The sequence below is a fragment of the Protobothrops mucrosquamatus genome, unplaced genomic scaffold (assembly GCF_001527695.2).
Source record: "Protobothrops mucrosquamatus isolate PMUCROS unplaced genomic scaffold, P.Mucros_1.0 scaffold4258, whole genome shotgun sequence".
NCBI lineage: Eukaryota > Metazoa > Chordata > Lepidosauria > Squamata > Viperidae > Protobothrops > Protobothrops mucrosquamatus.
This window is the reverse complement of record NW_015390176.1, coordinates 4,672-29,939: the sequence shown is the minus strand read 5'-3', so window position 1 is coordinate 29,939 and position 25,268 is coordinate 4,672. Positions and strand designations below refer to the sequence as shown.

The 25,268-nt window shown below is 43.8% G+C and overlaps 1 protein-coding gene across 1 annotated transcript in view; it reads left to right on the top strand.

Moving 5' to 3' along the window:
• The window catches only part of LOC107298756 (phosphatidylinositol 3-kinase catalytic subunit type 3-like), a gene marked incomplete at both ends in the record, with an annotated part of 29,904 nt that extends 13,246 nt beyond the window's left edge, over positions 1-16,658 (top strand). The window contains 4 exons of the mRNA XM_015828120.1: positions 736-820; positions 1,353-1,427; positions 10,022-10,190; positions 16,568-16,658. Of these exons, the coding sequence (XP_015683606.1) occupies positions 736-820; positions 1,353-1,427; positions 10,022-10,190; positions 16,568-16,658 (420 nt within the window). The remainder of the gene's footprint in view (positions 1-735; positions 821-1,352; positions 1,428-10,021; positions 10,191-16,567) is intronic.
• Positions 16,659-25,268: the final 8,610 nt, after the last annotated feature.

The window sequence follows — 25,268 nt, the reverse complement described above, 5'->3', positions numbered from 1 at the left end:
GACTCACTGGAGAAGAGCCCAATGCTGGGAAAGATTGAGGACAATAGAAGAAGGGGACGACAGAGAATGAGGTGGCTGGATGGAGTCACAGAAGCAGTAGGCATGAACTTAAAGGGACTCCAGAAGATGGTAGAGGACAGGAAGGCCTGGAGGAACATTGTCCATGGGGTCACGATGGGTCGGACATGACTTCGCAACTAACAACAATAACTGACAGCTGGTCATTTGCATTCTTTTAGAGGGTCGTTGAGGCCACTTGGAGGTTTACCTGTGTCCTCAGGGTCACCTGAGAAGTGAAAATGGGTGTGGAGTCATGGCTGCAGGATGTTTTGTGCCCTTGGTCCCTTCACTGTTGAAGACAAGTGCAGGCTGTTGGGGATGAGTCTGTGTTGTCTGCATCTCAAACTGAAGCTCAAATGGTTCCTGTAGTCTATAATGTTTCCTGGAAATCCGTTCATAAAACCCTCAAGTGGCCTCAACGACCCTCTAAAAGAATGCAAATGACCAGCTGTCTGCAAGGAGTATAAATCCTTCCATTCCCCGCCATCCGGTCAGAGCTGAAGAAGCTTCTTGGATGAGAAGTGAAACGTCTTGAAAGGAAAAACAAAACAAAACAAGAAGGTCCAGTTGCCTCCTGAAAAAGCACCTTTGGAACGACTTAATGATGGACGTTCTGGTCCCAAATATCTTTTCAAGTCATGGACCACCTGTAAACCTGCCATCTTGCTTTTGTAGAACTTCTTCCGGAAACACGCGCCGAGCGAAACCGGGCCCCATGGCATAAGTGCGGAAGTTATGGACACCTATGTGAAGAGTTGCGGTGAGCCTTAGCGAACACTTCCATGGGTCTGTCTGAAGTTCAGAAGACATGGAAGTAACTACCTATGTTTTGAGTAGGGTTTTCCTAAAAGAAACAAAAACAACCCTTGCTTGGTAACAGTTATGGCCAGTGCTAGTAAAGAGTGGGGGCTTGCAGGGAGGAGGAGGAAGAGGAGAAGGTGAAGGAAGAGGAAGACTGGGGGTTCCTTGGTGCTCTCTGAGCTTGGTTGTTTTCTTGTAGATGTTTCATTACCAAACTAGGTAACATCGTCAGTACTAGAAGAGAGTGGTGTTTATGGTGTGGTGGAAGAGAAGGAGGAGAAGGAAGAGTAGGACTGTGGGATCCTTGATGCTTTCACAGATTAGTTGTTTTCTTGCAGATGTTTCATTACCCAACTAGGTAACTTCATCAGTGCTAGCAAGGTTTCCACAGATTTCTGACATAAGAATCTATCTTGCCTCAGTTTAGTTTTTATCCTCAGGAGTTTGAACGTGAGAGTAATGCTAATTTTGTTTTACGTTTTTATTTTCAGCTGGATATTGTGTGATCACATATATACTTGGAGTTGGAGACAGACATCTGGATAACCTTCTGCTCACCAAGACAGGTAAAAAAATTCACTTTTGGGGGGGGGAGGGTAAATGTTGGGACATCTTCACTGTGCAATAAAATGATGTCCTTTTGAAATGGTGTGTCTTTGCCTACGAGGGCCAAGGCTTGTTAAAGCAATTTTAACACAGGTTATAAAATACCCTGGAAATATTGGAGCCACACAGTATTAAAAAAAAAATATCTAAGGACTTTGTATAGAAGGCAGAATTAACAAGGCATAACTTGTAAATTAACAGTCCTAATAATTTAATAAAATGGGATGATTGTAGCATTCAGCCAGTAACCATTTGCAGTGCATTTACATTTTGCTCAGTGCTTTATTATGCTATTGTTATTCATGTTATACAATTTCCCTGCCACCCTGTTGTGTGATTCGGGCTGTGGGTAAAACACAGAAAAGATAAAATTGCGATCAAAGGATGAAATTGATAAATAAGCTCAGCTGATCCAATGCAACGAAACCAGGGGGTTAAAATTCTAAAACAGAGTCGTTGTAAAGATAGCTGTGTATGTGAGTGGAGGTACTGTAGTGCTCTGGTGTGAACGGAGAAGGCACATACCTTGATCCCACCTGTTTTATTTCCATAAGAGGTAGGAACACTCAGCATATTTTGCAAATTTATTTGTGTAGAATAGTCAACTTTTACCTGTAGCAGATGGCCCTGTGGTCTCCAGGATCTAAGCCCATTCTACTAAAGATGAAATCTACTAAAGGCTGAGAGTTAACTATGATGATGATAAATTTAATGAAGAAATCTAATAAATATACAGAAACAATGTAATCTACAGAATCAACTATAACGATTGCAGCCAATTCTACGTTGGACAAACATCACGTCGATTGAAAACCAGGATCCACCAACATCGTCTGGCAGTCAAACTCCACGATCCTAAATCCTTAATCTCTACCCACACCGACGCCAAACGGCAGCAGTTCAATTGGAGCAAGGCAAAAATCATCGGCCACACTACCACCCGCCATGCTTGTCAGTTCATCAGAGCCTGGCACTCCACAAGCAAATGCTAGGCTGCATTAACAGAGGGATAGAATCAAGATCACTTGAAGTGTTAATACTACTTTACAATGCCTTGGTAAGGCCACCCTTGGAATCCTGCATCCAGTTTTGGTCACCACGGTGTAAAAAAGATGCTGAGACTCTCTACAAAGAGTGCAGAGAAGAGCAACAAAGATGATTAGGGGACTGGAGGCTAAAACATACAAGGAAAGGTTGCTGGAATTGGGGATGTCTAGTTTAATGAAGAGAAGGACGAGGGGGGACATGACAGCAGTCTTCCAGTATCTCAGGGGCTGCCCCAAAGAAGAGGGAGTCAAGCTATTCTCCAAAGCGCCAGAAGGCAGGACAAGAAGCAACGGATGGAAACTAACCAAAGAGAGAAGCAACCTAGAACTAAGGAGAAATTTCCTGACAGTGAGAACAATTAACCAGTGGAACAACCTGCCTCCAGAAGCTGTGAAGGCTCCAACACTGGAAGTTTTTAAGAAGAGACTGGATAGCCATTTGTCTGAAATGGTATAGGGCAGTGGTGGCGAACCTATGGCATACATGCCAGAGGTGGCACTCAGGGCCCTCTCAGTAGGCACGCGCGCCGTGCCCCGGAGATGGCAACCGTCCTTCAACCAGCCGCCCACTAACTCGCCAAGGTCCCATATGGCCGGATGCATCCCAGCACCCATGCGCTCAGTGGCCTCTGTGTGCTGGGGCCAATGATGTCAGGCAACAGCCGCCCCGGCCCCTGCTTCGCCTTGCCCTGTGACAATGGCACTCCCGCCCTGCCTCGCCTTGCCTCGCCTCATCCCGACGATGAGCCTCCTGCCCACTGCCCCACCTGCCAGAGACCCCCTGGATCTCCCCCAACCCTGCCCGGCCCCCACAGGCATCCCTCCACATGAGCAACATCGAAGTAATCATGCCCACCTTGGCCACACCCACCCAGTCTGCCATGACCATCACAGCCACACCCACCCAGTGGGCTATGCCCACCTGGCACCTGGCGATAAATAAATGGGTTTTGGGTTGCAGTTTGGGCACTCAGTCTCTAAAAGGTTCGCCATCACTGGTATAGGGTTTCCTTCCTGAGCAGGGGCTTGGACTACATGACCTCCAAGATCCCTTCCAACATTATTATTATTGTTGTTGTTGTTGTTATTATTATTTCCATCAACAGACATATCGACCTTCAACCAGCCTACGAACCCCTCAGAATCCAAATCAACTGCACAGCCAACCAGAGACGGGAGGGTGGAACTACTGGTTTGTACCTTTAGAGCAGAGGTTTTCAAACTTGGCCCTTTTATGACTCATGGACTTCAACTCCCAGAATTACTGACCCAGCATGGCTCAGCTTGGAAGCCTCTCCCTTTCCCCTCAGCGTGGCTGCTTCAGGAATTCTGGGAATTGAAGTTGTCGAGTCATAAAAGAGCTACGGTTGCCTACCCCCAGTCTAGCCTAACAAAGAGAAGGTTTAGGGGAGATCTGATGCAATCTTCAAATACTTGAAGGGATGTCACAGGGAAGAGAGTTTTGATTTATTCTTCAAAGCACCTGAGGGCAGGAAAAGGAAAATGGGTGGAAGCTTGTTAAAAAAAAAAAAAAATCCAACCGAGAAATCTATGGAGCTTCTCAATCATCCAGGTCAGGGTTGTCCCAAAGTTGCTTTTTCATGAGACAACTGGACTTCCTTGTTTTTCTTTGAAGACGTTTCGCTTTTCATCCAAGATGCTTCTTCAGCTCTGACTGGATGGTGGGGGAATGGAAAGGTTTATACTCCTTGTAGACAGCTGGTCATTTGCATTCTTTTAGAGGGTCATTGAGGCCACTTGGAGAATATTGGAGAAGAAGCCCATCAGGACAAGATTCAGCAGTCTATCTTCATTTAAAAGACAAAGGCCACTTTTTTGAAGACAGCAAAGTCCACATTTCGGACAGAGAGGACCGCTGGTTTGAAAGAGGGGTCCAAGAGGCCATCTAGGTCAAAACTGAACATCCCTCTCAATAGAGAAGGAGGGATACGATATCATCTGTCTCCAGTCCTTTCAGCAGTTCCCAGAAGGCTCCACACCCATTTGCACCACTCGGACGACCCTGCGAATACAGATCAACCTCCTGATTATGTTCACGCAGCCCTCAAAAACTGGACCCTTTTCAAACCTGCATTTCAAAATTGTGTCAAAACATGGTTAGTTTTAACACATTTTTCTTTTGGTGGCTCTAACTTAATTCGTGATCTGGCGTCTTCTTCCAGGTCAGTGAGCGGATTAATGGAGAAACCAGATTCACCGCGTTATGCAGATTTAATCATTGTGAAAAGACGATAAACACACATTGAGCACAACTGGTGTCAGCCGTTCGAAAAACATTTGCCACGACAATTTGATCACTGCGGCTAAGTCATCCAAGCCAGCATTTCNCTAACTTAATTCGTGATCTGGCGTCTTCTTCCAGGTCAGTGAGCGGATTAATGGAGAAACCAGATTCACCGCGTTATGCAGATTTAATCATTGTGAAAAGACGATAAACACACATTGAGCACAACTGGTGTCAGCCGTTCGAAAAACATTTGCCACGACAATTTGATCACTGCGGCTAAGTCATCCAAGCCAGCATTTCAGAGACGCCGGCAGGCAGATGGGCCCAAGAAAAATAAACCTCCTAAAAGGATGGATAATAAAGCCGGCATCGTTTCCAATCTGCCTAATTTGTTCCTTATAAAATAACATCGCTAATTGGCCCTTGACAGACTCTTTTACACGCGGAGCAACACACACACACACACACACACTGTTTCAAGATCTGTTAATTATATGCCTGGGTTGTAGATTGTTAAAAGACTTTTCGACAAACGTAGCCGCTATTATACACTCTGCTGCTTTCAAAACACAGTGCATGTTTAATAAGCATTTATTAGTCGCAGTTAATTAGGTAGTGAACATAATTTTATTCAGATTGAATAAAGGGGTTTTTCTCTCCTTTCCATCGGATCTTCAGTTATGATATTAATCTGACTTTTTTCTTTTTTCCCTAGCCGATTTTCTTTCTTATAAGTTCTTTTTTTTTTTGTACAATTCCTTCCTGTTAACATATATAAGTCTGGTCCAGGGGTAGGCAACCTTGGCTCTTTTATGACTTGTGGACTTCAACTCCCAGAATTCCTGAGGCAGCATGGGGGAACTATGGCCCCTTCATGACGTGGACTTCAACTCCCAGAATTCCTGAGCCAGCATGAGGAAAACTTTGGCCCCTTCATGATTCGTGGACTTCAACTCCCAGAATTCCTCAGCCAGCATGGCTCAGCTTGGAAACCTCTCCCTTTCCCCTCAGCTTGGCTGGCTGAGGAATTCTGGGAGTTGAAGTCCACGAGTCATAAAAGAGCCAAGGTTGCCTACCCCTGGTCTGGTCTATCGGAAGGAAGGCAGAAGAAGAAATTATAGTCCCAGATTGCACCAAACTCCTCTCCAATAAATAAATAAACTTCTGCATCCAGATGCCTAGCAAAATGACAAAATGATTTGTATTTTGTATTCTTTATGCCCTGTAGAGTCGGAAAGAGTCAGGTTGCCTTATGGATGTCTCAATAAATAAAAGCATGCTTAAAAAGATCTCTCCGGAAGGTGAATTTACACAGCGGGCAACGGGGAGCTTGGAAGGGAAGAGATGGCTTATGCTTCAGTGGTTTGTAGAAAATGCAGCATGTTAATTCTTAATGTGGCCTCTTCCATCGGGCATGGCCTGCTGGGAGAGCACCACAATTGAATTTCTTAAACCAGGATGACAATTTGTGAACCTAGGTTAAATTTATATCATGTGAGGAAAGAGAGGGGGGATTTTTTTTTAAGGTATTAATTTTAGTTATATATATATGACTTGTTTTGTTATGATTGCTTACCCTTTCACCACGGTGTTTTCCTGAGCACTTTGATGTTAAAATTTAAAAAACCAATAAAATGTGTATAAAAAAAGATATATCATGGAGAGGCAGCGCTGGCCCTCATTTGATAGTTTTCAAAAGTCCATTTGTTCGTCGTTTCTCCTCCAAACTTTGCCATTTTAAGACTTGAGGACTTCAACTCCCAGAATTCCTCCGCCAGCACTTGGCAACTTTAAGACTTGTGGACTTCAACTCCCAGAATTCCTCCACCAGTACTTGGCAACTTTAAGACTTGTGGACGTCAACTCCCAGAATTCCCCAGTCAGCATGGCTGACTGATGAATTCTGGGAGTCGAAGTCCACCAGTTTTAAAAATTACCAAGTTTGGAGATCCTTGGATTAAAACATGCTCCTGGGTTTCGAATGATAGATTTGGATTTGAATGAATTGGAGCAAAAGGTTTAAGATTCTAGATCTGCAATCCAGAATTGTGTGTTTCCAACACTTGGAAAATTAGAATGTTTGATGGGACACGACAGAAAAATGAGGGAATACATGGGGTGTTATCCCATGAACTGAGGTTGAATTTGAATAAAAAGAATTCAGAGGTAGATTTTGACTTTCCCAGTCCAGGTCCCGTATCCAGCTCTGAGCACCACACTTGAAGAAAGATTTAGAGAAATCTGTACCTAGAAGAGGCAGAGGACTAGAAACTTAATAGAGACCATAAGGGCAAGCAGTGTTTGATTTTGAGACGACTAAAGAAAAATACTCCAAATAGCTGAAAGGATGTTGCATAGAAGATCAAGACCTGTTCTTTCTGTAAAGAACAAAAAAGCTGATAAAAGATACACGAAGGCAAATTCTGAATAAGAATTTAGAATAGAATAGAATAGAACAGAACTGGAAGGGACCTTGGAGGTCTTCTAGTCCAGCCCCCTGCTCAAGCAGGAGAACCTATACCATCTCAGACAAGTGACTGTCCAGTCTCTTCTTGAAAATCTCCAGTGATGGAGTGCCCACGATTTCTGGTGGCAGGCTGTTCCACTGGTTGATTGTCCTCGCTGTCAGGAAGTTTCTCCTTAATTCCAGGTTGCTTCTCTCTTTGGTCAGTTTCCAACCATTGTTTCTTGTCCTGCCCTCTGGTGCTTTGGGACAATCATGACCTGGATGACTGAGAAGCTCCAGACAAACCACTTATTAAGAATGGAGGCTCTTGTTTAACTTTTTTCCACCACTCTGACACTCATTCTTGCTGATCTGATGCCTTTTGAAATGTGTTGGTGCACAAGACCGACCGTACCAGTTACATATGCAAATATGTCTCAGATTAATTAACGCCTCTGATTCCCTCCATACCGAGCTGGATAAGAAGTATAATTACAGTCTCTCCGGACTTATTCTGTTGTCTTCCTTTTTTCCCCCCCCCTCCTATAAAAAGCGTGCATCTTTAGACTCAACGTGAAGACAGGCTCAACATAAATTAGCAGTGAGAAGAAGCTCTCTAAATGTCCGTAATTAAATAACTCGTGTGATTTTTTTTTTACAACATAGATCAGAGCCTGCTGGTTTAAAACATTTTTTTTTTTTTAATGTGTTGCGCTTCGTGTGAGTAATATCCTTTTACCGTTTTTTTTGAGCGATAGGGGACGTAACCTAAGGCAGTTCCATATGGTACAGCAGGGTTGATTCTTCTGGGATTCTGCTTATTTTTTTTATTTTTATTTTTTAAAATCTCATCTTTAAATCAAACTGTGCAGACTTGATGCTGGGAATTTCTGTTAGATAAATGAATGCAGGATGAAATATGTTTGTATAGGAAGTTGGGTCCAGCCAAGTGGGAAAGTATCTATCTGACGGCTTTTGAGCAAGATAATAATAATAATAATAATAATAATAATAATAATAATAATAATAATAATAATAATAATCATCATCATCATCATCATCATCATCATCATCATCATCATCATCATCATCATCATCATCATCATCATCATCATCACCACAACAACGATGATGATGATGATAATAATGATAATAATAATAAATAATAATAATAATGATGATGATAAAGATAAAAATGATAAAATTAAACTGCTCTGGGACTTCAGAATTCAAACAGACAAGCACCTGCAACATAACACCCTGGACTTAACAATTGTCGATAAGAAAGACAAAAAAGTCTGGATAGTGGACGTGGCAGTACCTGGAGACAGCAGAATAGATGAGAAAGAACTGGAGAAGATCACAAAATACAAAGACCTGCAAATAGAAATAGAAAGACTGTGGCAAAAGCAAGCAAGGGTAGTACCAATAGTAATAGGCGCCTTGGGTGCAATCCCAAAACAACTGGAGCACCACTTGAACACCATCATCGGCATTGACAAATTCACCATTAGTCAATTGCAAAAGGCGGCCTTACTAGGAACTGCCTCCATCCTGCGACGAGATCTGTAATACCATCAAACATCCACATCTGCCTATCCCAGGTCCTTGGTAAGGACTCGATAGGTAGACAAAATGCCAAGTCCAGTCTGAACATCTGGCTGACTGTGTGATGATCAATAATAATAAAGTTGGAAGGGACCTTGGAGGTCATCTAGTACCCCCTGCTCAGACAGGAAACCCTATACCATTTCAGAATTCAGGTTGAATTCAATAACTCATATAGTTTGGGCATGTCCTACTATCATCCCGGATCTCCCCTCCTTCCGCCGCGCCCTCAAGACATGGCTATTCCAGCTAGCGGGGCTGGCCTGAGGGGTATTTTAGATTGGATTTTAATTTGATTTTATATTGGGTGTTCACAAAATTTTAAATGAAACGGCAAAATTAATATTTCTTTTAATTGTATTTTAAAATGGTGTTTGTAAGGTCTTTATCTGTTTTTAGCTTGCTGTAAGCCGCCCTGGGTCCGCCAGGAGAAGGGCGGGGTATAAATCTAATAAAATCTAAAAATCTAAATCTAAATCTATCCCTGTACAGGTAGTTCTCAAGGCAGGACCACAATTGAGCCTTAACATTTCTGTTGCTAGTTGAGACATTTGTTAAGGGAGTTTTGCCCCTTTTTATCACCTTTCTTGCCACACTTGTTAAGTGAATCACTGCAGTTGTTAAGCTGGGGACACAGTTGCTAAGTAAATCTGGCTTCCCCCATTGACTTTGCTTGTCAGAAAGTCATAAAAGAGGATCACATGACCCCGGGACGCTGCAACATTCATAAATACGAGTCAGTTGCCAAGCGTCCGAATTTTGATCGTGTGACCCTGGGGATGCTCTAATGGTCGTAAGTGTGAACAACGGACATAAGTCACTTTTTTCAGGGCCGTTGTGACTGTAAGGGTGTGTGTGCACAGGGCAAGAAGTACCGCATGACTGATAGCAATAGCCCTTAGACTTATATACCACTTCACAGTGCTTTACAGCCCTCTCTAAGTGGTTTAGAGAGTCAGCATATTTACCCCCAACCATCTGGAAGTTTTTAAGAAGAGACTGGACAGCCATTGATCTGAAATGGTATAGGGTTTCCTGCCTGAGCAGGGGGTTGGACTAGAAGACCTTCAAGGTTCCTTCCTAACTCTTTGATTCTGTTATTCTAAGTAGTAAAGAGAGAACGAAACCTTGTAAATTCCCTGCCAGCCATAAATCTAATCTGTAGTGTTTTTGTTTTTGCTTTTTTTTCTGACGTTCTCAACGCAGGCAAACTTTTCCACATTGATTTCGGCTACATTCTGGGACGTGATCCGAAGCCTCTTCCGCCACCCATGAAGCTGAATAAGGAAATGGTAGAAGGCATGGGAGGGACGCAGAGCGAACAATACCAGGAATTTCGGAAGCAGTGCTACACGGCGTTCCTTCATCTCCGCAGGTTAGAATTTTGTTTTTCGATAACCCACAACCTATTGGGTCGTTCTTTCAGAGATATTTCACAGAGGTGGCCATGTGCACCCACACGGGGCTAGCGGCCCCATTTGTGTAGGCATGCAGGCGCTAGCCGCCGCTGCTAGCCCCGTGTGCATGTGCAAACAGGCCACGCAACCCACATGGAGCTATCGGCCCTGTTTGCACATGCCTGCAGGCACTAGCCCCGTGGTGGCGAACCTATAGCACGGGTGCCAGAGGTGGCACGCAGAGCCCTCTCTGTGGGGACACGTGCCGTCGCCCCAGTCCTAGGCCTTCAGCTGGGTTTTATAAAACTTTTTCGCTTTAGGCCTCCGCCGCCATGTGCAAAAAAAAAAATAGGTTCAATCAATCAATTTCAACTTCTCGCGGGAAAAAAAAAGATCTCGCACAGTTGGAATTGATTGATTGAACTTTTTAGTCCCACCCAGTCTGCTGTTACCACCGCAGCCACGCCCACCCGATGGGCCACGCCCACCCAATGGGCCGCACCCAGCCAATGGGCCACACCCACCCGGCACCAGATGATGCATAAGTGGGTTTTGGGTTGCAGTTTGGGCACTCGGTCTCTAAAAGGTTTGCCATCACTGCACTAGCCCCTGCTGTTAGCCCCACATGCGTGCAACCTGCGTGTGCATTAGCGGCACCTTTTGTGCAGGCGTGCAGGCGATAGCCGCCACTAGCCACGCGTGCATGCGCAAATGTGTCTGCGGGTGGGGATGAGTGCATGCACACGCATGCATGTACTGGCCTGCCTGGTAGTGGACCGCTTCCCCTAGGTTGGGGATCCCTGAACTAGCCAAATTCAGTGATTTGGAGAAAAACTAAGCATGATTAAACCTGCTTAGTGGTAGAAGGAAAGGCTGTCAGAAACGTTGAACCTTCATTACAGAAAAAGGGTATGGAAAAGTAATTCCACATTATTGTCAGCTGCCCTCGGACCAGCAAAATCAACAGGGGAGACTGTAAGATTTCCTTAACAACTGCAGCGATTCATCTCACAACTGTTGCAAAACAGGTTGTAAAAGACGACCCAAAAACTTACTTAATTACTGCCTTGCTTAACAATGGAAATTTTGGGCTGAGCTGCGATCCTAAGTCAAGGACTATCTGCACGCCATCAGGGAAGAGAATGTAGCTAAGAGAGGGTGAGGTCAAATTTATTTTGTCTGTGCATTTTTATTTAGTCCTTAAATTTCTTTGCAGCTCGTCTCACCACAAGATGGGCAGAAATTTTCCACATGAATAATAATAATAATAATAATAATAATAATAATAATAATAATAATAATAATAATAAAGTTAGAAGGGACCTGGGAGGTCATCTAGTCCAAACCCCTGCTCAGGCAGGAAATGATATGCCATTTCAGACAAATGGCTGTCCAGTCTCTTCTTAAAAACGTCCAGTGTTGGAGCATTCACCGCTTCTGGAGGCAGGTTGTTCCACTGGTTAATTAGAATAGAATAGAATAGAATAGAATAGAATAGAATAGAATAACAGAGTTGGAAGGGACCTTGGAGGTCATCTAGTCCAACCCCCTGCTCAGGCAGGAAACCCTATACCATTTCAGACAAATGGCCGTCCAGTCTCTTCTTCAAAACCTCCAGTGTTGGAGCATTCACAGCTTCTGGAGGCAGGTTGTTCCACTGATGAACTGCATTCACTCACGGTCCTGAGGTAGCTGAGAGCTGGAAACTAATTCCAAAAAGGTGAAAAGCATTTTGGATCTAACATTTGCAGCCTGATTGCCTTTGATATATGACGGCTAATGTAAAAATGCCACCGAGCTTGTCTCCGTCTCCTGCTTGCCTGTGCTGAGCGGAATGCAAAGGGCTAGACATCTTTATGGGTGCTTTATGATGTATGGGGAATAAAATGCAGGAAAGTGGGGAATATTAAAGATAATAATGGGAAGGAAATGCGCTTCAAAGGCAGGCTCGCGGAATTCACTTGAAGCAGGGTTGGGAGGAAAGGGGAGGAAAGAAACGGAGATTCTCAGTCATCCAGGTCAGGGTTGTCCCAAAGATCCTTTTTCACAAGGCAACTAGACTTCCTTGTTTTTCTTTGAAGACGTTTCGCTTCTCGTCCCAGAAGCTTCTTCAGCTCTGACTGGATGGTGGGGAAATGGAAGGATTTATATTCCTTGCAGACCGCTGGTCATTTGCATTCTTTTAGAGGGTCGTTGAGGCCATTTGGAGATGTACCTGTGTCCTCAGGGTCACCTAAGAGGTGCAAATGGGCGTGGGACCTTCTTGGGCTGCAGGATGTTTTCCCAACCCTTCCCTGTTGAAGAAAGGACAGGCTCTTGGGGATGAGTCTGTCTTGTCTGCATCTCAAACTGAAGCGCAAATGGTTCCCGGAGTCTGCAATGTTTTCTGGAAATCCGTTCATCCTCCCGCACCATCCGAAGGAGGTTCATCCCAAACTGCGTAGCTAAGTGTCTGTGGAGGTTCTCCGTCATCCAGGTCACGGTTGTCCCAAAGGTGATTTTTTTTTTTCGGGAGGCAACTGGACTTCCTTTGTTTTTCTTTGAAGACGTTTCGCTTCTCATCCAAGAAGCTTCTTCAGCTCTGACTGGATGGTGGGGAAGGGAAGGATTTATACTCCTTGCAGACAGCTGGTCATTTGCCTTCTTTTAGAGAGTCATTGAGGCCACCTGAAGGTTTATCTATGTCCTCAGGGTCACCTGAGTGATGGGTGATCTATCTACAATACAATCCTTTCAGATTGGTGCAGATGGGTGTGCTAGAAGGCTCCACACCCATCTGCACACCTACTCAGGTGACCCTGAGGGTCACTGTAGGGTCCTTGGTGCCCTCTGAGCTTGGTTGTCGTCTTGCAGGCGTTTTATGACCCAACTAGGTAACATCATCAGTGTTAGAAGGGAATGGGTTTTGAAGAGAAGAGGAGGAGGAGGACTGTGGGGTTCTTTGTGCCCTCTGAGCTTGGTTGTTTTCTTGCAGGTGTTTCATGAACCAACTAGGTGACATCATCAGTGTGGAGAGCATACCCCACTTCCTTCTAGCACCCATGATGCTACTTAGGTGACAAAACATCTGCAAGAAAGCAACAGGTTCAGAGAGCACCAAGGACCCTACAATAACCATCTGTTCTCTTCAGTTTTCTATGTTTAACCAGGTTTACCAGGCCTGAGTGGTTTTGGAATGTGGGGTACTGGATTGGAAACCACAAATTGGAGTTTTACTGGAATTGTTGAGCGTGTAGGGTCGAGGCCTGGAGATCTCAAACTTCTCCACCAGAAGATCTCTCATAAGAATCAAGAAAGACACATGGAGTTCCTTCTGAGAAAGTTTCTTTTATTGACAGGATCTTGTCAAACTAAAGCAGTTATTTGCATAAAATTTCAGATATTCCCTGAGAATCGCGAGGGAAAGGCCATTTTAACTCTCTTCCTTCCTACTAAACTTCCCATGCTTTGCTGCCTCTTTACTACCAGCAGCAAAAGTGACTAAATGGTTACTCCAAAGCTGGAGGTTGACCTAGTTTGTAAAAAAACCCAGATGGAGTGGAATGTAGTCTGGATTCCCAGAAGGGAGGGGAATCCAGACTACATTCCACCCCATCTTGTTTTGTTTTTTTTACAAACTAGGTCAACCTCCAGCTTTGGAGTAACCGTTTAGTCCCTTCTGCTGCTAAAATGCATGTATTTTAACGTATTTAAAAATCCCTGATGTTCTTCCCCCTTTTTCCGAATCAAACCTGTGTTTCATCACAATGAGGAAACAAAAAAAACAACAACACAATTCAGAAAAGCAGATGAAATGCTCCTATCAGAACACAAGATGGCACATGGCGGCAATAAATGCTATAAATCCTTCTGCCAGGATACCAAGATGCCGGATAAAGCTTCCAATAAATTATTGCAGGCTGGGAGAGAGTCTGAATGGTTATTTTCTCAACCTGAGGGTAGGCATTAAAGGCTTAAGTGCGCATATTCACTGAGTGCTTACAGAAAAATTAAGGAGAGAAAGTGTTTTAACAGATATAGTAAACAACAAGAATGAGCAACGAGAATGATGAAGGGGCTGGTGGCTAAAACATATGAAGAACGGTTGCAGGAATTGGGTATGTCTAGTAGTTTAATGAAAAGAAGGACTTGGGGTGACAGGACGGCAGTCTTCCAATATTTGAGGGGCTCCTACAAAGACGAGGGGGTCAAACTATTCTCCAAAGCACCTGAAGCAGCAAGAGGAGAAACAATGGATGGAAACTAACCAAGGAGAGAAGCAAATTTGAATTACGGATAAATTTCCTAACAGTGAGAGCAATCAACCAGTGGAACAGAAGTTGCCTTCAGAGGTTGTGGGTGTTATGGTTCCGACATATGAAACTCTTCAAAGAACTTCAAGGCATTGTTTACCTTAAAGGGTTTTTATTTGAGCAGCAACACATCGGCACTTACATAGTCCAAGCCAAAATCTGGATTCCCCTCCCCTTAGCACACAGTATCAAGCACAATTCCCTCCTCTAATTAACAGTCATAAATCACATTCTCCAATTAGTTTGAAATGCAGGCTTTCCCTCCTGTTTTCCAACCCACCATTCCTTATCCTCTCTTATTTCAAAAGCTCTGAATTCACACACTATTAACAATATTATTATCTCTATCTAACTCCCATCACAGTGGGTGCTTCATCACTGGAGGTTTTTAAGAAGAGAACGGGCAGCTACTTGTCAGAAATGGTATAGGGTCTCCTGCTTGAGCAGGGGGTTGGACTAGAAGACCTCCAAGGTCCCTTCCAACTGTATTCTGTAATCTAAAACAGGGGTCCCTGACGCTGGTAGCCCGGGTTCGAGCTCCGAGCTCCGCACAGTGGAGTGAGCTCCTGGCTGTCAAGAGTGAAAACCTGGCAGCAGCTACGTGCCTTATTGTTTTTATCTTTAGAGTAAAGGGGTGTGGGGGGGAGATGAGGCTTCAAATGTGTTAGTTAGAGCAGATGTCCCCAATCCCCGGTCCATGGACCAGTACCGGTCCGCAGCATGCCAGCAACCGGTCCGTACAAGCAAGCGAAGCTCCATCTGTGGGATGCAGGCAGCACACAAAACCACACACCCTCCGGTCCGCGGAAAAACCTCTCCGCCGAACCGGTCCCTGGTGTCCAAAAGGTTGGGGACCTCTGATCTAGACGAATCCGACGTATTCTCCAAAGCACCTGAGGGCAAGACAAGAAGCAATGGGTGGAAGCCCCTCAGAGGGGGATCCAACCTGGAAATAAGGAGGAATTTCCCAGCAGTGAGGACAATTAATCACTGCAACAGCTTGCCTCCTAGAATTGTGGATGCTCCATGACTGGAGGTTTTAGAGACTGGACAAGTGTTCGACCAGGATGATATGAGGTCTCCTGCCCCTGTGTGGGAGGTTGAACTAGAAGATCTCCAAGGTCCCTTCCAGCACACATTTAATGAAAAGAAGGACTAGGGGTCTTTTGTTTTTGTAAAATATCTCTGCTGGTCTCGGGTGTGTTTTTTTTCCTCAGTCATAGCAGTCACACTCATTTTCTTCTGGAGAAAAGATAGTCCTGATTTTGAGACAGGTGATGAATTTGACCAGCAGAAGCTTTGCGTTTTGCATTTCACAGTTTGTCTGTGGAGATTCTCCATCATCCAGGTCATGGTTGTCCCAAAGGTGCTTTTTCCAGAGGCAACTGGACTTGCTTTCTTTTCCTTTGAAGACATTTTGCTTCTCATCCAAGAAGCTTCTTCAGCTCTGACTGGATGGTGGGGAATGGAAGTATTTGTACTCCTTGCAGACAGCTGGTCATTTGCCTTCTTTCAGAGAGTCGTTGAGGCCACCAGGAGGTTTAATCTAAATGTCCTCAGGGTCACTTGAGTGGTACAAATGGGTGAGGAGCCTTCTTGGAAGTGCTGAAAAGACTGTGTTGTAGAATGGAGATAGATGATGTCGGATCCCTCCCCCTCTGTTGAGAGAGGCCTGTTCAGTCTTGACCTAGATGGCCTCTTTGACCCCTTTTTCAAACCATTAGTCCTCTCTGTCCAAAACATGAACTTTGCTGTCTTCAAAAGAGCGGCCTTTGTCTTTTAAATGCAGATGGACTGCTGAATCTGGTCCTGATGGGTTTTTTTCTCCTATATTCTCCAAGTGGCCTCAACGACCCTCTAAAAGAATGCAAATGACCAACTGTCTGCAAGGAGTATAAATCTTTCCACTCCCCACCATCCAGTCAGAGCTGAAGAAGCTTCTTGGATGAGAAGTGAAACGTCTTCAAAGAAAAGCAAGGATGTCCAGTTGTCTCTTGAATAAGCAACTTTGGGACATTACACACTTTATATTCATTGCTTAATTGGCCTTTTCTTCTCCACAGATATTCCAACTTGATTTTGAACTTGTTCTCTCTGATGGTTGATGCCAACATTCCAGACATCGCTCTTGAACCAGATAAGACCGTCAAAAAAGTAAGGAACCCATTTCTTATATACTTCCTCCCCCCACCCCCCAAATATATATATATATATATATGTCCATCATCTAGAATTTTCAAGAACACAGATTCAGTGTGAAGAACAATATTTTTATGAAATTCAATGGTGAAAAAAGTAAGGTTCTACATTTAGGCAAGAAAAACCAAATGTACAGGTATAGTATGCTCAATGGTAGCAACTGTGAGAGGGATCTCGGAGTACTAGTGGACAATCACTTAAATATGAGCCAGCCGTGTGCTGCAGCTGCCAAAAAAGCCAACACAGTCTTAGGCTGCATTAACAGAGAATTAGAATCAAGATCACGTGAAGTGTTAAAACCACTTTACAATGCCTTGGTAAGGCCACACTTGGAATGCTGCATCCAGTTTTGGTCACCACGATGTAAAAAAGATGTTGAGACTCTAGAAAGAGTACAGAGAAGAGCAACAAAGATGATTAGGGGATGGAGGCTAAAACATATAAGGAACGGTTGCTGGAATTGGGTAGGTCTAGTTTAATGAAGAGAAAGACGAGGGGGGACATGACACCAGTCTTCCAATATCTCAGGGGCTGCCACAAAGAAGAGGGAGTCAAGCTATTCTCCAAAGCCCCTGAAGGCAGGACAAGAAGTAAAGTTTGGAAACTAATCAAGGACAGAAGCAACCTAGAACTAAGGACAAACTTCCTGACAGTTAGAACAATTAACCAGTGGAACAACCTGCCTCCAGAAGCGGTGAATGCTCCAACACTGTTGATGTTTCATCCAGTTGTCAAGGATATATAATTGGTGGAATCGTGGCCATCAAAGAGCAGAATTTGCAGGCATTCTGGATTTCATCCACCTTCTTTCCTTCCTTCCTTCCTTCCTTCCTTCCTTCCTTCCTTCCTTCCTTCCTTCCTTCCTTCCTTCCTTCCTTCCTTCCTTCTCTCTCTGCCAACTTGCTTTCATCTGTATCTTTCAATTCGTGATTTAACATTTAATCCCATCCTTTCTTTGTCAGAGATGCAACGTTACTTGATGAGATGGTATTTGTCTTCTTCTTGGACCTTGTCTTGAGAGCCAGCTTTTCTACTTTAAGAAAGAAAGAAAAAAAAATCAAACATAATCTTTGCTTATGTTTCCTTCCAATTAAGCCACAGCTTGCCAAGTTGATTATGAATATCTGGCATGTAGCTTACATGTTTCATTTGGGTTGAACTTCATGCCTGTCAGTCGGGGAGTTCAAAAGGATGCAATCAATTTTATTTTATTTTATTTTATATTTTATTTATTATTTTATTTTATTTTATTATTTTATTTTATTTTATTTTATTTTATTTTATTTTCTTTTTTTTTTTTTTTTTTTTTTTTTTTTTTTTTTTTTTTTTTTTTTTTTTTTTTTTTTTTTTTTTTTTTTTTTTTTTTTTTTTTTTTTTTTTTTTTTTTTTTTTTTTTCTCTCTCTCTCTCTCTCTCTCTCTCTCTCTCTCTCTCTCTCTCTCTCTCTCTCTCTCTCTCTCTCTCTCTCTCTCTCTCTCTCTCTCCCTCTCCCTCTCCCTCTCCCTCTCTCTCTCCCTGCATTCATATTACCTTTAAATATGTCAAACCCCTAAAGCTTCTTCTTTTTCCCCCTCAAGGTTTCGTAGGGCTTTGTAATCTTTCTGAAAACAGATCTCATTATACAAATACTTGCACGTCTGAATTTTATTTATTATGCTGACTCTTTAAATTGTATTTTGCCAACTCCTTCTTCTTCTTCTTTTTTTTTGCAATTGATTTTAATAACCAAGTTGCTGTAAGGGGTCCCGTTGCCTTTGTCTGCTGCATCTTCTTCCCTTTAATGGCAAGTCGAAAAGAGTAAAAAAAAAAAAAAATCTGCAGCTTTGGAAAAATTGCTCTGTCTGATAAATTGTGATCCCTGTGAAAGCTTCATAATCAATATCTCTAAGGACAGAAAGTTGGACGGGTATAATACGTTATCTTGAGAGCACAAGGCGAACGGTGTAGAGAAAATGCTAGCATTATTATTGGAAGGACTGTTTTTTTTCCCCCAGTTATATCTACCTGACCCATCAGAATGGGGAGGCAGGGGATGTTATGGGTCCCCTCTCCTAAGGAGGTCCACCTAGTGAGACCAAAAAGAAGGGCCTTCTCTGTGTTGGCTCTCTCCTTGTAGTTTGAAGGACCATCTTTTCCCAGTTATGTCCACCCAAAACACCAGAATGGGGAGGAAGGAAGGAGAAGAAGGAGGAGGAGGAGAAGGAGGAGGAGGAGGAGGAGAAGGAAAGAAGAAGAAGAAGAAGAAGAAGAAGAAGAAGAAGAAGAAGAAGAAGAAGAAGAAGAAGAAGAAGAAGAAGAAGAAGAAGAAGAAGAAGAAGAAGAAGAAGAAGAAGAAGAAGAAGAAGAAGATCATCATCATCATCATCATCATCATCATCATCGGGGCACTGGGAACTATGTCCAAAAACTTTGCAAAATACATCAAGAAACTGCAGCTTCCTGCAATAACTCCAGCAATGTTACAAAAAACTGTGCTACTCGGAACATCTTACATTTTAAGGAGGTACCTGGTTGACACCTAGGATGCTGGCAGCAACCCGTGTCAACAGTCAGCGCCAGCCAACTTGAATGTTCAGTTGACTGAGGTTCATGTTTAATGAATAAAAGATAATAGTAATAATAATAATACTGATAAAAGAGAATATTTGTAGGCTCAGGGTTGAATTGTGAAGTCCTTGGGGGGGTTGTCTCTGAGCTTGGTTGTTTTCTTGCAGACATTTCATTACCAAACTAGTTAACATCATCAGTGCTAGAAGGGAATGGAGTTTCTGTAGAGGAGGAGGAGGAGCAGGAGGAGGAGGACGACGACGATGACTGTGGGGTCATTGGTGCTCTCTAAACTTGGTGGTTTTCTTGCGGACGTTTCATGACCCAACTAGGTGACATCATCAGTGCTAGAAAGGAGTGGGATTTGGGGAGAGGAGGAGGAGGAGGAGGAGGAGGAGGAGGAGGACTGTGCGGTCCTTGGTGCTCTCTAAACTTGGTGGTTTTCTTGCAGATGTTTCATGACCCAACTAGGTGACATAATCAGTCTTAGAAGGGAATGGAGTTTATGGAGAGAAGGAAGAGGAAGAGAAAAGAAGAAGGAGGAGAAAAGGAGGAGGAGGAAAAGGAGGAGGAGGATTGTGGGCTCTACAAGTTGTATTCTTGCAGACATTTCATTACCAAACTAAGTAACATTATCCTTTCTACCCATGGTAGCTAGGTAATGAAACCTCTGCAAGAAAACAACCAAGCTTAGAGACTAGTGAGTACCCCACAAACAATAATAATGATAATTATTATGGACCAGAAAACGGTCCCATCACTTCTATATTATTGCTAGAGAAAACCACAGGCACGTTTCTGTGGAAGTACCAGTCTCGTCTCCAAAGAGGTATTGTTTTATTAAATGGTTTATTTCAATCTAATTTGCTTAAAACCGAATGGGAACGTCACGGGAGATCACGAAGTTGTTTGTAATAGGTCTAAACCAGGGGTAGGCTACCTGGGCTCTTTTATGACTCGTGGACTTCAACTCCCAGAATTCCTGAGCCAGCCACGCTGAGGGGAAAGGGAAAGGTTTCCAAGCTGAGCCATGCCGGCTCAGGAATTCTGGGAGTTGAAGTCCACGAGTCATGAAGGGGCCAAAGTTTCCCTCATGCTGGCTCAGGAATTCTGGGAGTTGAAGTCCGCAAGTCATGAAAGGGCCATAGTTTCCCCATGCTGGCTCAGGGATTCAGGGAGTTGAAGTCCACGAGTCATGAAGGGGCCATAATTNTGAAGTCCACGAGTCATGAAGGGGCCATAGTTTCCCTCATGCTGGCTCAGGAATTCTGGGAGTTGAAGTCCACAAATCATGAAGGGGCCATAGTTCCCTCATGCTGGCTCAGGAATTCTGGGAGTTGAAGTCCACCAGTCATGAAGGGCCCAAAGTTTCCCTCATGCTGGCTCAGGAATTCTGGGAGTTGAAGTCCACGAGTCATAAAAGGTTACCTACCTCTGGTCTAAACGGACTAAAAGAAAAGAAACGCTCGGCTGCCATGTCCAGTTTGCTTAAAAAAACCATTGAAATGAGATGATTCTGTCGAGAAAAAAAAATCAAAAGAGATGCTTTCGGTGCTTTGGATTGATTTTTCCCACCCACACCCCGTCCCTCCTCAAAAGCTTTAACAAGAAATCCATATATATTTTGAGAAACTCAAACAAGATAAAAATCCACTTTGCCTTGACCTGCAAAATTAAATTACCCTCTGGCGGCCGATGAAGTCCGCCGTAAGATTGCTTTCGCAGAAGAAGGGTGAAGCAGTATAAAAGGTGTTGGGTTTATGAGGTAAATGTAAAGGGTTTTGCCTGTCCAGTCATGTCGGACTCTAGGGGACGATTTCATCTCTGTTTCTGGGCCGAGGGAGACAGCTTTGTCCGAAGACATTTCCATGGTCATGAGAGGGATCTCGGAGTCCTAGTGGACAATCACTTAGATACGAGCCAGCTGTGTGCTGCAGCTGCCAAAAAGGCCAACACAGTGCTAGGCTGCATGAACAGAGGGATAGAATCAAGATCACGTGAAGTGTTAATACCACTTTACAATGCCTTGGTAAGGCCACACTTGGAATACTGCATCCAGTTTTGGTCACCACGATGTAAAAAAGATGCTGAGACTCTGGAAAGAGTACAGAGAAGAGCAACAAAGATGATCAGGGGACTGGAGGCTAAAACATATAAGGAAGGGTTGCTGGAATTGGGCACATTTAGACTAGTGAAAATAAGAACTAGGGGTGACAGGATAGCAGTGTTCCAGTATCTCAGGGGCTGCCCCAAAGAAGAGGGAGTCAAGCTATTCTCCAAAGCACCTGAAGGCAGGACAAGAAGCAACGGGTGGAAACTAACCAAGGAGAGAAGCAACCTAGAACTAAGGAGAAATTTCCTGACAGTTAGAACAATTAACCAGTGGAACAACCTGCCACCAGAAGCGGTGAATGCTCCAACACTGGAAGTTTTTAAGAAGAGACTGGACAGCCATTTGTCCAAAATGGTATAGGGTTTCCTGCCTGAGCAGGAGGTTGAACTAGATGACCTCCAAGATCCCTTCCAACCTGATGATGATGATGATGATGATGATGATGATGATGATGATTGATGATGATGATGCACCGAAGCACACAAAACACTGTAAACTTCCCATCGAAGTGGTACCTATTTATCTACTCGCATTTGCATGCTTTCAAACTGCTAGGTGGGCAATGTCAACCTCCAGCTTGAATATCCAAATAAAGTCTATGGAGGTTCTCAGTCTTCTAATTCATGGTTGACCCAAAGGTGCTTTTTCAAAAGTCAACTGGACTTTCTTGTTTTTTCTTTGAAGACATTTCGCTTCTCATCCCAAGAAGATTCTTCAGCTCGGACTGGATGGTGGGGAATGGAGGGATTTATACTCCTTGCAGACAGCTGGTCATTTGCCTTCTGTTAGAGAGTCATTGAGGCCACTTGGAGATTTACCTGTGTCCTTGGGGTCACCTGAGTGGTGCAAATGGGTGTTTTCAGCCCTAGGTCTCTTCACCGTTGAAGATGGGTGCAAGCTGTTGGCAATGAGTCTGGATTGTCTGCATCTCAAACTGAAGCACAAATAGTTCCTGGAGTCTGCGATGTTCTCTGGAAATCTGTTCATGCTCCCACGCCATTTGAAGGATGTTCATCCCAAAAGGCATAGCTCAATGTCTGTGGAGGTTCTCTATCCTCCAGGTCCTGGTTCTTGCTAAGGTGCTTTTTCAGGAGGCAAATGGACCTTCTTGTTTTTCTTTGAAGTTGTTTCGTTTCTCATCCAAGAAGCTTCTTCGGCTCTGACTGGAATGGTGGGGAATGGAAGGATTTATAGTCCTTGCAGACCGCCAGTCATTTGCCTTCTTTTAGAGGGTCGTTGAGGCCACTTGGAGGTTTTCTTGTGTCCTCAGGGTCCGCTGAGTGGTACAAATGGGTGTGGAGCCTTCTTGGGACTGCTGAAAGGACTGTGTTGTAGACTGGAGGTAGATGATGTTGTACCCCTCCCCCTCTGTTGAAAGAGGGCTGTTCAATTTTGACATAGCAGTCCATCTGCATTTAAAAAACAAAGGCTATTTTTTCGAAGACAACAAAGTCCACATTTTATACAGAGAGGAGCGCTGGTTTGAAGGAGGGGTCAAAGAGGCCATCTACGTCAATACTGACCATCCCTTTCTCAACAGAGGAGGAGGGATACGACATCATGTATCTCCAGGTTACAACACAGTCCTTTCAGCAGTTCCAAGAAGGCTCCACACCCATTTGCACCACTCAGGTGACCTTGAGGACACAGGTCAACCTCCAAGTGGCCTCAACGCCTCTCTAAAAAGAAGGCAAATGATCAGCGGTCTGCAAGGAGTGCAAATGGGAATCTTGCAAGGATGAACAAGAGGGGAACATCCATCATCACAGCCGATGTTCAAGGTTTACCATTCGTGGTTGCAGAGGTAGAAGACTCCCATCAAGCTTAGGAATCATTAGCCTTATTCTTTAGGATCTGTCCAGTTGCTTTTTAACGATCTCAACGGGTGGTCAACACTGTACCCAATGTTCACAGTGCTATATGAATGTTCAAAAGCTATGGCTGATGCATTTCCCCCCTGCGTTGGTAATCCTTGATTTACAACTATTTGTTTAGTGATCACTTAGTGTTACCAGAGATGCGAAAAAAGTGACTTACGACTTGTCCAGAGGGAGGGAGGGAAGAAGGAAGGAAGGAAGGAAGGAAGGAAGGAAGGAAAGGGAGGGAGGAAGGAAGAAAGGAAGGAAAAATGAAGTGAGGCAGAAAGGGAGGGAGGGAGGAAAGGAAGGAAGGAAAAATGAAAGAGAAAGAAAGGGAAGGAAGGAAGGAAGGAAAAATGAAAGAGAAAGAAAGGGAAGGAAGGAAGGAAGGAAGGAAGGAAGGAAGGAAGGAAGGAAGGAAGGAAGGAAGGAAAAATGAAAGAGAAGGAAAGGGAGGGAAGGAAGGAAAAATGAAGGGAGGGAGGAAAGAAAGGAAGGAAAAATGAAAGAAGGAAAGGGAGGGAGGGAGAGAAGGAAAGAAGGAAAAATGAAGGGAAGAAAGGAAGAAAGGAAGGAAAAATGAAAGAGAAGGAAAGGGAGGGAGGGAGGGAGGGAAGGAAGGAAGGAAAAATGAAAGAAGGAAAGGGAGGGAAGGAAGGAAGGAAAAATGAAGGGAAGAAGGAAGGAAGGAAAAGGAAAGAAAAGGAAAGGCAGGGAGGGAAGGAAGGAAAAATGAAAGAGAAGGAAAGGGAGGGAGGGAGGCAGGGAGGGAGGGAGGAAAGGAAGGAAGGAAGGAAGGAAGGAAAAATGAAGGAAGGAAGGAAAGAAAGGGAGGGAGGGAGGAAGGATTCCTTTATAATTATTGGAATGTGAGGAGAACACCTCAAATCTAATGTTAATACCACTTTCTGGGGAGACAGATGACTCTATGCACTTCGATTGCTTTTAATGAAGAATACAGTTGCTATAGTGATCCAAGACAGAGAAATATTTTGGTCGGCAGTTTCCTCCGTAATGCTTAAATATCAGTGGGTGCAAATTGGTCTATTTAAATGACAAAAGGGATTGGTAGAAGGAAATGAATGCTTTTATATTTCAGACATTTGATATCAAACCTCAGCTTTAAACACTCCGAGAAGGAAGAGCGTGCATAAATTTGCACTCGGTTTGTTCTGAGTAAGTGCAACTTCAGAGTGAAGGCATTTTTTTTTTATCCCTAGAGGTGCCAAGTTCACAGGGGAAGATTCGAAAAACAACTAGATCTAAATTTACTTGATTTCACAGTTATGGCATATTTAAAACGTTTTTCTCTCCATAAATGTATGTAAGAGAAGTTATTCTCCTTTTTTTTTTTTTGCATATTTGCAGCTCATCCAGTGCTAAAAGCACATTTTTCCTCCATGTTCAACCCAGTTGCCTTCTCCTCTTCCAGCAGCTCTGAACATCTGTGTACTTATCTCAAGGACAGCACAGTTGGTGAAATTGGCACAATTAATTCCCTGAATTTTATCCAACCAGACACATAGTTGTTGTATGACCGGAAGAAAAGACCCCCTTTTAAAAATCCCAATATATTGGAAGCAAAACTTATGATTAACCTTTGGTAGAAGAAAGTTCTGGGTTCAAATCCAGCATAGATCATCTAAAGAATTCACAAGGAAGTTGCTTGGAGCAGAGGCAGTATGCTATTTCGACAGCATAAACTGCAGTACATTTAATGGTACTACATCTCCATGGACCTGGATCCAGGTACAAAGATCCAGGTCTATAGAGCCTGCGTCTTGAGCACACTCTTGTACTGCAGTGAGTCTTGGACCCTTCATGTACGGCAGGAGAGAAAGCTGAACACCACTCATATGCGCTGTCTCCGACGTATTCTCGGCATCACCTGGCATGACAAAGTCCCAAATAGCGCTGTCCTGGAATGTGCTGGAATCTCCAGCCTGTATTACACTATTGAAACAGTGACGTCTACGCTGGCTTGGGCATTGTTCTATCCCAGCCTATTGCCGTCCTTGTTAGAGGCACAAGGACCAAACCCCTGCTG